The sequence below is a fragment of the Orycteropus afer genome, unplaced genomic scaffold (genome assembly GCF_000298275.1).
Source record: "Orycteropus afer afer isolate SDZICR_OR568_19922 unplaced genomic scaffold, OryAfe1.0 scaffold00188, whole genome shotgun sequence".
Lineage (NCBI taxonomy): Eukaryota > Metazoa > Chordata > Mammalia > Tubulidentata > Orycteropodidae > Orycteropus > Orycteropus afer.
The window spans coordinates 6568247-6582036 of record NW_006921775.1 but is presented as its reverse complement, the minus strand read 5'-3'; the positions used below and the strand labels follow the sequence as shown (position 1 = coordinate 6582036).

The following is a 13790-nucleotide window of genomic DNA, read 5'->3' as shown; positions in this document are numbered from 1 at the left end:
AAAAAAAAAAAAAAAAAAAATATTGGTGATCAATACTGAGATAGTATTGACCTAGAAAGAAGCAAAGTAGTTGGTGGTGGGAGAGGTTAAATCCAAGAATTTTCTTGCCCAGGTTAAGTTTGAGATGCCTCCAGGGGGAGATACTTGATAAAGAAGTTATCTGGTAAGTCTGGAGTTCACAATAGAGGTCAGGAATAGAGGTAAGAATTGTTTAAAAGAGACCTGTCCTCAGGATTCTAACATGCTGATGTTGGGGAGAAGAGGAGGAGCAGCCAGAGGGAAAGAAGGAAAACCAGGCCAGTAAGGACTCAAAGGCTACATACAATAAAACGTGTTTCAAGAAAGAGTAAGTGGTGGACTCAGTCAAATGCAGTGGCTGGATTTGGCCCGTGGGCTAAAGTGTGCTATCCTCCACTTTAGGCTATACTAGTGTATTTGTAAGGAGCTCTGGTAGCATAGTGCCTAAGGCACTTGACTGCTCACCAGAAGGCTGGTGGTTCAAACCCACCAGCCACTCCTCTGAAGGAAGGTTGGGCAATCCTACTTCCGTAGTGATACTGCCTCAGAAACCCAAGGAGGGGTCACTATGAGTCAGGGCAGACTCGATGGCAAAACACAACAACAACAACACAGTGTATTTGTAAGGAGCTCTGGTGGCACAGTACCTAAGGCATTTGATTGATAACCAGAAGGTTGGCAGTTCAAACCCACCAGCCACTCCATGGAAGGAAAATGAGGCAATCTACTTCCATAAAGATTTACTGGCTTGGAAGCCCAGTGGGGGGATTGCTATGAGTTGGAATCACCTCAGTTGCAGTGCTTTTTTTTTTTTGGTTTTATATGTTTATATGACTAAACTAAAAATAAGTATTTTTTGCTTAAATATTTTTCACATCACATGCTTAATGTAGAACTAAAGCATTTCAGAAATACTACATAGAAAATGAAAGCCCCCTCCTCCTAAATCTCAAACCTGTAATCATTACTTAAAACTGTTTGGGGTATATTCTAGAAATTGTTTTGCTATATATATTACAATACAGAGAAAGAGATGTGTATTATGTATACATAGAGTTGTATGTTATATACACATAGAGATGTATATGTGAGTGTGTGTATGTGTATTTATACACCTGCTCCTTACTTAATCAACTAACTCATTGTTTAACATTTCCCATTTACGAAGAGTTAAAAATCTACCCAACTATTTTGCACATTAATGGCATACGTCTGGCAATAACAAATAAGAGGTGCTAGGGAAGAGTAATACGGTCTGTGATCGTTAAGGTTCTATGTCAACTTGGCTGGGCCATGATTCTCAGTGATTTGGCAGTTATGTAATGATATAGTCATTCTCCATTTTGTGATCTGATGTGGTTATCCTCCAGTTTTGCATATGGCCTGGTCTTTGGAACTTAATTATGTCGATAAGAGTATTTTATAAAATAAATAAAATGTATTATATATATACATAAACCAAAAAAACAAACCTGTTGCCATCAAGTCAATACTGACTCATGGTGACCTCATGTTTTACTGAATAGAACTGCTTCATGGTGTTTTCTTAGCTATAATCATTGTGAAAACAGATCACTGTATTTTCCATTGATGGCACTGCTGAGTGGGTTCAAACTGCCAGACTTTTAAGTTAATTGATCTCAAACCATTTGCACCATCCAGGAACCCTATCTAAATATATTTGATACATTTTATTTTTTAAAAACGAGATTATATTGTATCTACTACTTTGTATTTAATCTTGCACTTGATAATTTAGCCTTTTTAAATTGATTTGGTGCTATTGTGTTTTCCAGGTGCAAAAGGCAGTTGAAGAAGAAAATTGCTGCTTTGGGACTGTTGATACGTGGTTGTTACATAAGCTCACAAAAGGTAAGGATGACCTGAAGAGTGTCTCGAGTAACTGAAAGTTGATTGAAAAATTTGCTTAAAATAAAAGCAAAAGTAGAAGTTATTTTTCTCTTCTCTCTTTCCTTCGTGTATCCCAGACATACTGCTTTTTAGTGTTCTAATAATACATGTAGCAATAAAGCTAGTTTAATTTTACATTTATTGTTAAAGGAAGGTGATTTTAATAATATGATGAAATCTTGACTGCAAGACTAGGCGACAGTCATAATTTCAGAAGTGGGAAGACTTACTTTCAGTACCAGATCTGCCCCTTCACCACTGGCATAACTACAGGCAGTCGCTTTGCATCTCTGACCCCCTTTCCTCATTTAACATTGGGAATCATAAAGTGACAATGTGTCTGAAAGTGCTTTTATAAATTATAAACATTCACAAAGATTAAGTGGCAAATTACTTCAGAGACTTTGTACTGAAAATACAGTAGTTGGCATGAATTTGGGAGTAGACAAAGTTCTAGATTATAAACCAGTGACAATTGTTTGTTTATACTACCTGACAATATTGTTTCCAATGTAAATTTAGGTTCTGAATATGCCACAGATTTTTCAAATGCCAGTTCAACTGGACTTTTTGACCCATATGAGGTAAAGATTTTTTTTTTCCCTTCTTTTAGAATCTCCAATTTGTGTAATTTAGGTTGGATTCTCATGACCTATTTTTATGCTCAGATGTGTTGGAGCAGGCTCATTACCTCCTTGCTTTCGATACCACTCTCTCTCCTGCCTCCCGTGAGGGACACAAGGTAATAATGAGCATCAGACATAGATACCAGCAAAATTGTCCCCGAATTTATTTTGCCTTGGTAGGGAAAAGCATTTTACTACGTGTTTGAGGTGCCTTTGTGTTCATTAGATAACTTTCGACCTATGCTAAAAACAATTTGCTTATTTTTAGAATTAATAATTCTAAAGTGATGACATCTTAACCAATTTTATTTAAAGCTACAATTTTGGAACAGTGGATGAAGAGATATTTGGTGTGCCTATACCCATTGTGGCCTTGGTAAGTAGAAAACTTGAAGATTTCTCTTTACATAGTATAAACTGAATAAATATATATGAATAGCAAGGGCTAGGTTGAAGAGAAACAAAGGGCCTTTGGCAGAATAAAATTAACGTATATTTTCTTCCTTTTTAAGTTAAAGGGTTTTGGAGTCTTCTAAACATGGAAGTGCTTCTAAACATGGAAGTGTAACCTTTTCTGACACCTTTATATCTTGTTTTTCAGATTGTTTATTCTATATTCTTTATTGTTTATTCTACATATTGTTAAATTTGTTTAAATATTCTGAGTTTCATTTGGCTTATATTTGATACTCTAGGACAAAAAACATTGATAGGGCAAATGCTAGTTTATATTTGGTACAGTGTAACCATAAACAATGATAAGGAAGTTTAAACTAAAGAAGCTGTATTTACATTTTATAGACTCCTTAGTTAGCAGTTACCAGTAGAGAAACTTCTGGGGGGATGAAAAATGAGCTGTTTTTTATTTTTAAGGGTCCTTTCTTGCTTATTCTCTTTCTCTCTGTGTAAGAGAGTCAGTAAGTTAGAGAATTTGCCACATTATGGAAAAGTTATAGAAACTCAGGCCTTGTCTTTGATTTCCTGTGACAGGTTAAGCAGGACTTACGGACTTTCTGTCTCTGGATGGATAGCTTCCCCAAAAACTAGGGGAAGAAAACAAGGGAAGAGGAATTTAATTCCTGAATTATTTATTCGTAGTCATTTAGAGAGTCTTAGTCTCATTTCAACATAAGGGTAAGTTCAAGTTTAGATTAAGGAATGTTGGAAGAGTTACTGTTGTTATGTGCCATTGAATTGGTTCCAGCTCATAGCAAGTCTTTGTACAACAGAACAAAACCCTGGCTGGTCCTTCACCATCTCCATAATCATTGCTATGCTTGAGCCCTTTGTTGCAGCCACTGTGTCAATCCTTCCCATTGAGGGTCTTCCTCTTTTTCACTGACTCTATTTTACCTAGCGTGATGTCTTTCTCTGGGGCCTGGTCCTTCCTGATAACTTGTCCAAAGTACATGACACTGAGTCTCACCATCCGTTCTTCTAACAACCATTCTGGCTGTATTTGTTCCAAGACACATCTGTTCATTCTTCTGCAGTCCGTGGTATGTTCAATATTCTTCACCAACATCATAATTAAAAGGCATCAGTCCTTCTTTGGTCTTCCTTATTCATTGTCCAGCTTTTACACACATATGAAGCAATTGAAATTAAAAATATTGTCGCTTGGGTCAGGCACACTTTTGTCCTCAAAGTGACATCTTTGCTTTTTAAAACACTTGAAAGAAGTCTTTTCAGTACATTGTTTGATTTCTTGACTGGTGCTTCCATGAGCTTTGATTGTGGATCTAAGTAAAAAGAAATCCTTTATAACTTCAATCTTTCTTTCTCTGTTTATTATGATGTTGCTTATTGGTCCAGTTGTGAGAGTAGCTTTTTTCTTTATGTTAAAGTATAGTCCATATTGAAGGCTGTAGTCTTTGATCTTTATCAGTAAGTGCTTCAAGTCCTCTTCATTTCCAGCAAACGAGGTTGTGTCATGTGCATATCGCAGATTGTTAATGAATCTTCCTCCAATCCTGATGCCACAGTCTTCATATAGTCCAGCTTCTTGGATTATTTGCTCAGCATCCTGATTGAATAAATATAGTGAAAGGATACAACCCTGACATACACCTTTCCTGATTTTAAACCATGTAGTATGCCCTTGCTCTGTTCGAAAAACTGCCTCTTGGTCTATGTAGAAGAGTTATAGATTAGAAGGTTTTTTGTTTTGTTTTGATGTTTTATTGTGATTTGGTTGAAAGTTAACAGAGCAAATTCATTTTCCATACAGCAGTTCACATACACTTTGTCTCATGACATTGACTGCAATTTCCCACCATGCAACAGCTCTCTTCCCACTTCTTTCCCATAGCCACTTCTTCCCTCTGTCCTTCCTTCCCATGCACTCCTCCCCCTGGAGTTGTCTCCCTGTGCAAACACATCCTTCTATTCTCTCATGATTGATTTCTCCAAGGAGTATATCTGCCTAATGTAAAGGTTCAGCTCATATGCCTGTCTTTTGTTTGGCTGGAAGCCACAGGAGTGGGTTCAATTCCAGACCTGAAGGGCAGCTAGGGGCCATAGTCTCAGGGGTTCCACCAGGCTCCATCAGATCAGCAAACCTGGTCCAGAAGGGTTTTTTTTTTTTTAGATGAATTTTACTTCTTAAAATATTGCTATATCTGTATCTATACTTAGGTATATTTGCAAAATGTTATAACTCTTTTTAACAAAAAGGAATGACTTGGAGTATATATGGTTTCTGACTTAAATGTATTTGTAATTTAAAGAGAAATTTGTGAAGTCAGTTATTTTGATTTAATGAGTAAAACCTCCAAGCTGAGAATGAAGTATTTTTCTTCTGCACAGTTTTTATTCTGACTTTTATTTCTAATATTACACATAACATGTGAAACACACTGCCATGGAGTCAGATCCGACTCATAGCGACTCCTCCTTGGCTTTCCGGGGCGATATCACTACAGAAGTAGATTGCCCAACCATCCTTCCAAGGAGTGGCTGGTGGGTTTTAACAGCCAGTCCTCTGGTTAGCAGTCAAATGCTTTAGGCACTATTCCACCAGAGCTCCTAATATTACTCATGTTGTTGTTGTTGTTATGTGCCGTCGAGTCGGACCCGACTCATAGCAACCCCTCCTTGGGTTTCCAAGGCAGTATCACTACGGAAGTAGATTGCCCCATCTTCCGTCCGAGGAGTGGCTGGTGAGTTTGAACTGCCACCCTTCTGGTTAGCAGTCAAGTGCCTTAGGCACTACGCTACACTTAAAAATCTTGAAATGTGTTGCACATTAGGATTACCTGAGACATGTTAGTTCTCCACACAATGCTAGTCCTAGAGGGAGAGTCCTATAGTTGTGGTTTCCTGTTTTCCTAGGGTATTTTAATTTTTTAAGGAAAAAAAAAGTGTAATCTTGAAAATAGAATAACTGAGGCAATGGGATACAGGGAAACATGCCAGTAGACCTTACATTTATTTAAACATTTCCGTCAGGTGGCTGACCAGCAGTCAGCCATGTTTGGAGAGTGCTGCTTCCAAACAGGAGATGTGAAATTAACCATGGGAACTGGTACTTTTTTGGACATTAATACTGGAAACAACCCTCAACAGACTGTTGGAGGTAAATATAATTTATCCTGTTTATTAATAAAATATCACTTCCGTTCATATTTAACTCTTGCGATACTTAGACTACATTTTTTATTTATGTTAAGCATATTATCTAATGAATTTTTAATTATTGTTCTTAGAAATAACTACCCCATTTCCCTTTGTTTCCTTTAAATTAAAAGCATATTTAGGAAAAGATCTTATATTACAAAACAATTAGAAAGATGTCATTATAGAGAAATCCAAAAGGATTATGGTATTTGGTCAGCTTGCCAAATGTTTATCTATAATATATATTTGTTTAAAACATCTCAAACCAAAAAACCCATTGCCATCAAGTTGATTCTGACTCACAGTGACCCTATAAGACAGAGTAGAACTGCCTGCAAAGGGTTTTCAAGACTTTAAATATTTACAGAAGCAGAGTGCCTCATCTTTCTCCCACAGAGTAGCTGCTGGGTTCAAACTGCTGACCTTTCAGGTAACAGCCAAGTGCTTTAACCACTGTGCCACCTGGACTTCTTATCTCAGTAGACTTGTTTTTTCCTTTTATGTGTTACAAAATTCTTTTTCTGTGAAATTTTTTTTGGGTGGTAATTCTCAACTAGTAATCATGCATATTCAGGGTTTTGATGACAATTGCTAGGAATTTGTTCTCTTTCATGATGGGCATCCTGTTGTTGTTGTTGTTAGGTCCTGTCGAGTTGTTTCTAACTCATAGCAACCCTATGTAGAGCAGAATGAAACACTACCCAGTCCTGTGCCAGCCCCACCATCCTTTTTATACCTGAGCCCATGGTTATAGCCACTATGTCTCTCCATCTCGTTGAGGGCCTTCTTTTTTGTTGATCCTCCACTTTACCAACCATGATATCCTTCTCCAGGGAATGGTCCCTTCATGACCAAATAGGTAAGATGAAGTCTGGCCATTCTCACTTCCAAGGAGCATTCCAGCTTTACTTCTTCCAGATTTTTGTTTGTTCCTTTAGCAGTCCATGGTACTTTCAGCATTCTTCACCAGCACTGCAACTCACAAGCTTCCACTCTTCTGCAGTCTTCCTTATTCATTGTCCAGCAGAAGGGCATCCTGGGATGTGCGAACTAAGAGAATCTTGTTTATGGACCTACCTCAGCAGAGCTGGAGCTCTTAGTTTAGGCTCTGTTCCCTTAATCTGTTTTCTAACATGTGATTTTTTAAAAAACTCTTTTTGCCATCTTCTGCATACCCTCACCCCCAGCTCTTCCTTTTTCCCCAACTGGGGGAAAAAAAAAAGGAAGCTAGAAAATGTTGATTACTGTAGGAGGTTATTTCCATTTAGGAATATTGTTTGGAAATCACAGATAAATGTAGTTAACAGTGATTTCTCTAGCAAGTTAGTCTTGTGATAACCTTTTATTTCTCAATTAAAATACCTACTTCTGTGTTTCTAGTGACATAGACATCCCTATAGCTAACAAGAAGCTTTGGTGGTGCTGTATTAAGTAAGGCATTGAGCTGCTAACCGGAAGGTTGGTAGTTCAAACCCACCAGCTGCTCTGCAGGAGAAAGAAGAAGCAGTCTGCTTCTGTAAAGACTTAACAGCCCTTGTAAGAATGTCCAGGTGTATAGTAGAGCTGACAAGGGGCAAGGTTGTGGTGGCTTCTTGGCCACAGCCACCTACCCAGCAGGAGCAAGTAGTGGGACCTGTGGGCTTGAGACTATGGTTGCAGGAGACAGCAGGCTTAACTGGCATAACATACTACACAAAAACATTATTCTGCATCCAACTTTGGGGACTGGTGACTGGGATCTTAAAAGCTTGCAAGTGGCCATCTAGATAAAAAGATTGGTCTCTTCTCATCCAGCAAAGAAGAATGAACAAAACCAAAAAACTGGGGGGTGGGGGGGGGACCTCACAGGCATCAAGTTAGATTTGACTCATAGCAACCCCTCCTTGGGTTTCCGAAGTGGTATCACTACAGAAGTAGATTGCCCAGTCTTCCTTATGAGGAGTGGCTGGTGGGTTTGAATCGCCAGCCTTCTGGTTAGCAGTCAGAAGCCTTAGGCACTGCACCACCTGAGCCAAGGCACTGGTAGACCATGTGATCCTCAGCATATATGACCATGAGACCAGAACTAGATGGTGCCTGGCTACCACTGTCAACTACTCAGAGGGGGATTGGTGCAGAGGATCCTGGATAGAGTGAGAGAACAATGTGGAACAACACTCAAAATCATTAAAAAAAAAAAAAGACCAGATTTGCTGGCCTGATGAAGCCTGGTGCGACTCCTGAGACTGGGGCCCCTAGTTATCCTTCAGGTCTAGAACTGAACTTTCTCCTGTGGCTTCCAACCAAACAATAGACAAGCATATGGGGTAGACTTTTATATCATATCCTTGGAGTGAGCAATCATGGGAAAACAGAAGGGCATTGTTTGCACAGGGATACATCTCGGGGGCTGGGAGTGCATGGGAGGGAAGAACACAAGGAAGAGGTAACTGCAGGGAGGAAGTGGGAAGAGAGTTGTTATATTGTGGGAAGTTGTGGAAATTGCAGTCAATGTCATGAAACAAAATATGTATGAACTGCTGTATGGAAAATGAATTTGCTCTGTAAAACGTTCACCCAAAGCACAATAAAAATTAAAAATAAGGAAAAAAGATTTGCAGCCTTGGAAACCTTATGGGGCAGTTCTACTCTGTCCTATAGGGTTGCTATGACTCTGAATCGGCTCAATGGTAGTATGTTTGGTTTGGGGTGCTGACTTCTTCATATGTATTACTCCATTTATTCTCATAACCACTCTCTAAAGCTGGCTGTTTTACATTCGAAGAAACTGAAGCTAAGACGTTAAGAACTTGGCAAGACCACAGCTAGTAAATGTGAGGAGGCTGGGATTTGAACCCAGGCAGTCTGTCTTCAGAGCTACTTTGCTGTTTTTTGAGATAATCAAATTGTTGCATTATAGAAGTATTTGTAGTAAATTATGCACTTACTATATGATTTGTTCAGATTTTGTTGTTTGTTTGTTTCTTTTTAAGGTTTTTATCCATTGATTGGGTGGAAGATTGGAGAAGAAGTTGTCTGCTTAGCTGAAGGCAATGCAGGAGACACCGGTACTGCCATAAAATGGGCTCAACAATTAAGTAAGTCCTCTTTTAAACAGAACTAGCAAACCAGAACTTAAACAAGAATGCCACAGGATTGCAGATCGGTAGAAAATGAATGGATGGTTCAAATAAACATGAGGATAAAATGACATATACTTGAAGAAAATACAGGATCTTATTTTTATGATACTGACCTTGTAAAAGACTACATAGTATAGTGCCTAAGGCACTTGCCTGCTAATCAGAAGGCTGGCGGTTCAAACCCACTAGCCACTCCTCGGAAGGAAGATTGGGCAATCTACTTCTGTAGTGATACTGCCTCCTAAACCCAAGGAGGGGTCGCTATGAGTCAGTCCGACTCTATGGCACATAACAGCAACAACAACCATAAAGAAAAAGACTAATGGATTTAAGTATATAAAATATTAGCATGTGCAGGAATATACATGTCATAAGTAAAGTTAAATGACAATTTGGTAAACAGTTTTTCAGCATATGTCAAAAATAAATAAATAAAAAAGGAAAAAAATGGGCAAAGCACAGAAATACAGGTATTTCATAAAAGAAATCAAATGACTGCTATGAGATACTACTCAAATTCAATAATCAAAGAAATACACACTTAAGTAATTATATTACCTATGATATTGTCAAAGATTAATAAGTTTTGTCATGCTCAACATTAATGGGAATGTAGAAAAGAAAGTACTCTTGTTTTCCATTGGGATGAGTGTCAATTAATGTGAACTTTCTGGAGGACAACCGAGCGATAAACATTATTTTAAAGAGTGCTGCCCCTTTGCCCCTCAGTTTTGTTCTTTGCTAAGAAAATAATTATACACGTGTGCAAACAAATGAGCCCGTGCATAGGTGTTTAATATGGAAATAGGAAACAAGTTCCTGTCTAAGAAACAAAGCATTGAGTAAAGAAATATCAGTACATCTATGCAGAGAGGCATGTTGTGCAGCCACTTAAAGGAAATAATGTCATTGCTTATCTTACTGGCATGGAGCATTGTCCCTGATATATTAAGTAGGGGATGAAGCAGCTACAGTACAGCCTTTATAAATTTTTTTAACCTATTTTTAAACTGTTAAGATATAATTCACATACTGTGCAATTTATCCATTTAAAGTGTACAATTCAATTCATTTTTTTATTATACTCACAGGATTGTGCAACCAACATCACAATCTAATTTTAGATCATCTCTGTCCTGCCTAAAGACACCCTACACTCATTAGCAGTTACTTTGTGTAGTAGTTAAGGTTGTGTGTCAACTTGGCTGGGCCTGGTTGAGTGGGTGGGCAGCTGATGGTAGTTATTCCCCATGATGAGACTGGCAATCAACTCCATGGTAGGATCTACCACAAGCAGCTGAGTAGTTGCTTTTGGGACTCGTCTCTAGCTTATGGCACACTTGAACCCTGCATGTAGCTATGTTGTTGTTCAGCGGTCTGCCATGTTCTGCCAAACTTGGGACTTCCAATGGACTTGAATTAATGGCCTCCTGGGTGGTTTGGTAGCATGGGACTGTACCATTTTATTTGTCAACCTTGGGCTTGTCAGCCTCAGCAGCCAGCAGCTGTCTGAGTGAAGAAATGCCTCTAGCTCCAGTGGGCCGGGAGCAGGAGGCAGAGATGGACCCCAAGGTTGAGGGGCTTTCACACAGCCCCAGAGCCTGGCACTTTGAACTTGGACTTAAACCCTCCAAACTGTAAGAATAAACTCCTGTTTTTTCAAGCCATCCCACTTGTGGTATTTTCTGATAGAGCAGCACAGAAGTAACCAAAACACTTTCCTTTAACCTTTTGCTGCTGGAACTCCCGGTCCTAAGCTACCACTGGTCTACTTCTAGTCTCTATGGATTCACCTATTCTGGACATTTCATATGAATGGATTCATACTATATGTGATCTTTTTAGGTTTGGCATCTTTCACTTAGCATAATGTTTTCCACGTTCGTCCATGTTGTAGCATGTGTCACTACTTCTTTCTTTTTATTCTTGAATAGTATTCCATTATACGGATATAACACAATTTATCCATTCATTAGTTAATGGACATTTGGGTTGTTTCTACTTTTTGGCTGTTTTGAATAATAAACAGCCTGTGTTTTATATAACTATTAACATATAAAGTAGTAAATATTAGATACAAAGATATTAATAGTGGTCATCAGTGATGGTTAAGTTATGAGGCAGACTTTGACTTTTTATTGTGTTGATATGAACTAAGTTGGTTTATTTAAAGACAAAGATAGTTCTGTTGAAAGAGAATTTACACTCCAGGAGGAGCATGCCAATCAGTTTCTTTCTTTCTTCTTTCTCTTAAGACTGTACCTCATTGTAAGCATAAAGTTACTTATTAACAAGCAATGTTTATTTCAAAGCTTTTTGTCATTTAAAAGTCACCTCTTTCTTAAATGTGTTTTAATGTCCTGGGCACATGTCTTTAGAAAACTTTAGATGATCAGAAATGGAAATTATAGGTCACATGTTTCTTTTCTTTTACTTATGCTTTTCATTAATTTTATACCATCCCAGAAGATGCAAAGAAAAAAAAGAATAGTTAATTTCACATTCATCAGTTTAAAAAAAATTCATAACTTGCATATGACATCATATGTGTATTATCGGTGGGAATCATTTCCATTGCTTATCTGGGTTGAGTCTCATTCATTATGATTCTCACAGGTTGAATATTTTTGAGGGGATTGGGGCTAAGTGGCCTTGACCTAGAAAAGTGATGATATCTGGTAGAGGCACAAACTATTTCTCAAGTCCTATTCCATTTCTGGCAGAAAAATGGGGCTATTCGTCTAACTAGAGGGTGATCAATTATTTATCTTAATGCCTCAATCATTGTCATTCATGTTGCTGTTGTTGTTAGGTGCTGTTGAGTCATTTCTGACTCATAGTGACCGTCTGTACAACAGAACAAAACACTGCCCTGTTGTGTGCCATTCTCATAGTTGATGCTACCCTTGAGCCCAGTGTTACAGCCTTTGTGTCAGCCTATTTAACTGAGGGTCTTCCCCTTTTTTCCTGACTGTCTACTTTATTAAGCATAATATCCTTCTCTAGAGATTGGTCCCTCCAGATAACATGACCAAAGTATGAGAGACAAAATTTGGAAATTCTTTCTTCTAAGTTTTCCAGCTGCACTTCTTCCAAGACAGGTTTGTTTATTCTTTTGGCATTCATGGTCTTTTCAATGTTCCTCACTAACAATTCTATTTCAGTCTCCTTATTCATTGTCCAGGTTTCACTTGCATCTGAGGCTTTTGAGAATATGATAGCTTGGGTCAGGCATACTTTAGTCTTCAAAGTAACATCTTTGCTATTTAATGCTTTAAAGAGGTCTTTAGTAGCACATTTGCCCGACCCAGTACATTGTTTGATTTCTTGACTGTTACTTCCAATTCAAAGATCCTTGACGTCAATCTTTTTTTCATTTACCATGATATTGCTTGTTGGTCCAGTTCTGAAGATTTTTCTTTCCTTTATGTTGAGGTGAAATCCATACTGAAGGTGATAGTCTTTGATCTTCTTCAGTAAGTCCTTCAAGTCTTCTTCCCTTACAGCAAGCAAGGTTGTTTCATCTGCATATCCCAGGCTGTTAATGAGTCTTTCTCCAATCCTGATGCCATGTTGTTCTTCATATAATCCAGTTGCTTGGATTATTTGTTATACATTGAAAACAAAACAAAAACCTCACGGCAATCAAGTTGATTCAACTCACAGTGATCCCTCCTTGCATTTCCAAGGCAGTATCACTACAGAAGTACATTGCCCAATCTTCCTTCCAAGGAGTGCCTGGTGGGTTTGAACTGCCAGCCTCCTGGTTAGCAGTCAAATGCCTTAGGCACTATGCCACCAGAGCTCCCTTGTTATTTGTAACTAGATATTAATGGTATGTATCTGTCTGAAATTTGCACAAAAAGTCAACAATTATTTCAGTATATCCCTTTTTGTTCTAAGAATTCATTCTAATGAAAAAAAAAAAAATTACATTTCGTTCAGGAGAAACATAGCCTGTAAGAACCCGAGTAAACCTTACCATGCCTTTGAAAATATGTAAATTACACTGGTTCTGAGCCTTTATGTCATTGTGTAGTGTTTTAGGCCTATTCCACTCTCTTCTGTCCCTTTCCTAACTTGAACAACTCAGGCTTAGGCAAAACCTATTTTAAACAAGTCTCATGTTGACTTTTAGATTTGTTGTCTTGATCTTTTTGAGCAAGCCAGTTCTCTCTCTTATTTTTTTTTTTCTTTATCCTCTTATGGGAATGGTAATAATCTGGATCTCCATGTGGTCACCTTTCCCTTTTCTTTTTAATTTGGTCCATTTCTGATCTCTTTCACTCTTCATTAGATTTTGACATCTCAATCTTACAAATATTTTTATTCCTTCCAGCTTTTATTAAGTTAATACATATTTGAGTGCTCAATAGATGCCTGGAACTGGACTAGGTACTAGGGGGGCACCAGTGAGTAGATACTGTGCCTTTACTAAAAGAACTACAATCTAGTAGAAAAGACATATATTAAGTGAGTAATTTTTTTTTTTTTT

At 38.1% G+C, this 13790-nt stretch overlaps 1 protein-coding gene across 1 annotated transcript in view; it reads left to right on the top strand.

Annotated features, from left to right (window-relative positions):
* GK5 (glycerol kinase 5) overlaps nucleotides 1–13790 on the top strand; it is a 134610-nt gene that overhangs the window by 49864 nt on the left and 70956 nt on the right. The window contains exons 6-11 of the mRNA XM_007947545.1: nucleotides 1815–1890; nucleotides 2452–2513; nucleotides 2598–2671; nucleotides 2871–2931; nucleotides 6006–6132; nucleotides 9146–9250. Of these exons, the coding sequence (XP_007945736.1) occupies nucleotides 1815–1890; nucleotides 2452–2513; nucleotides 2598–2671; nucleotides 2871–2931; nucleotides 6006–6132; nucleotides 9146–9250 (505 nt within the window). The remainder of the gene's footprint in view (nucleotides 1–1814; nucleotides 1891–2451; nucleotides 2514–2597; nucleotides 2672–2870; nucleotides 2932–6005; nucleotides 6133–9145; nucleotides 9251–13790) is intronic.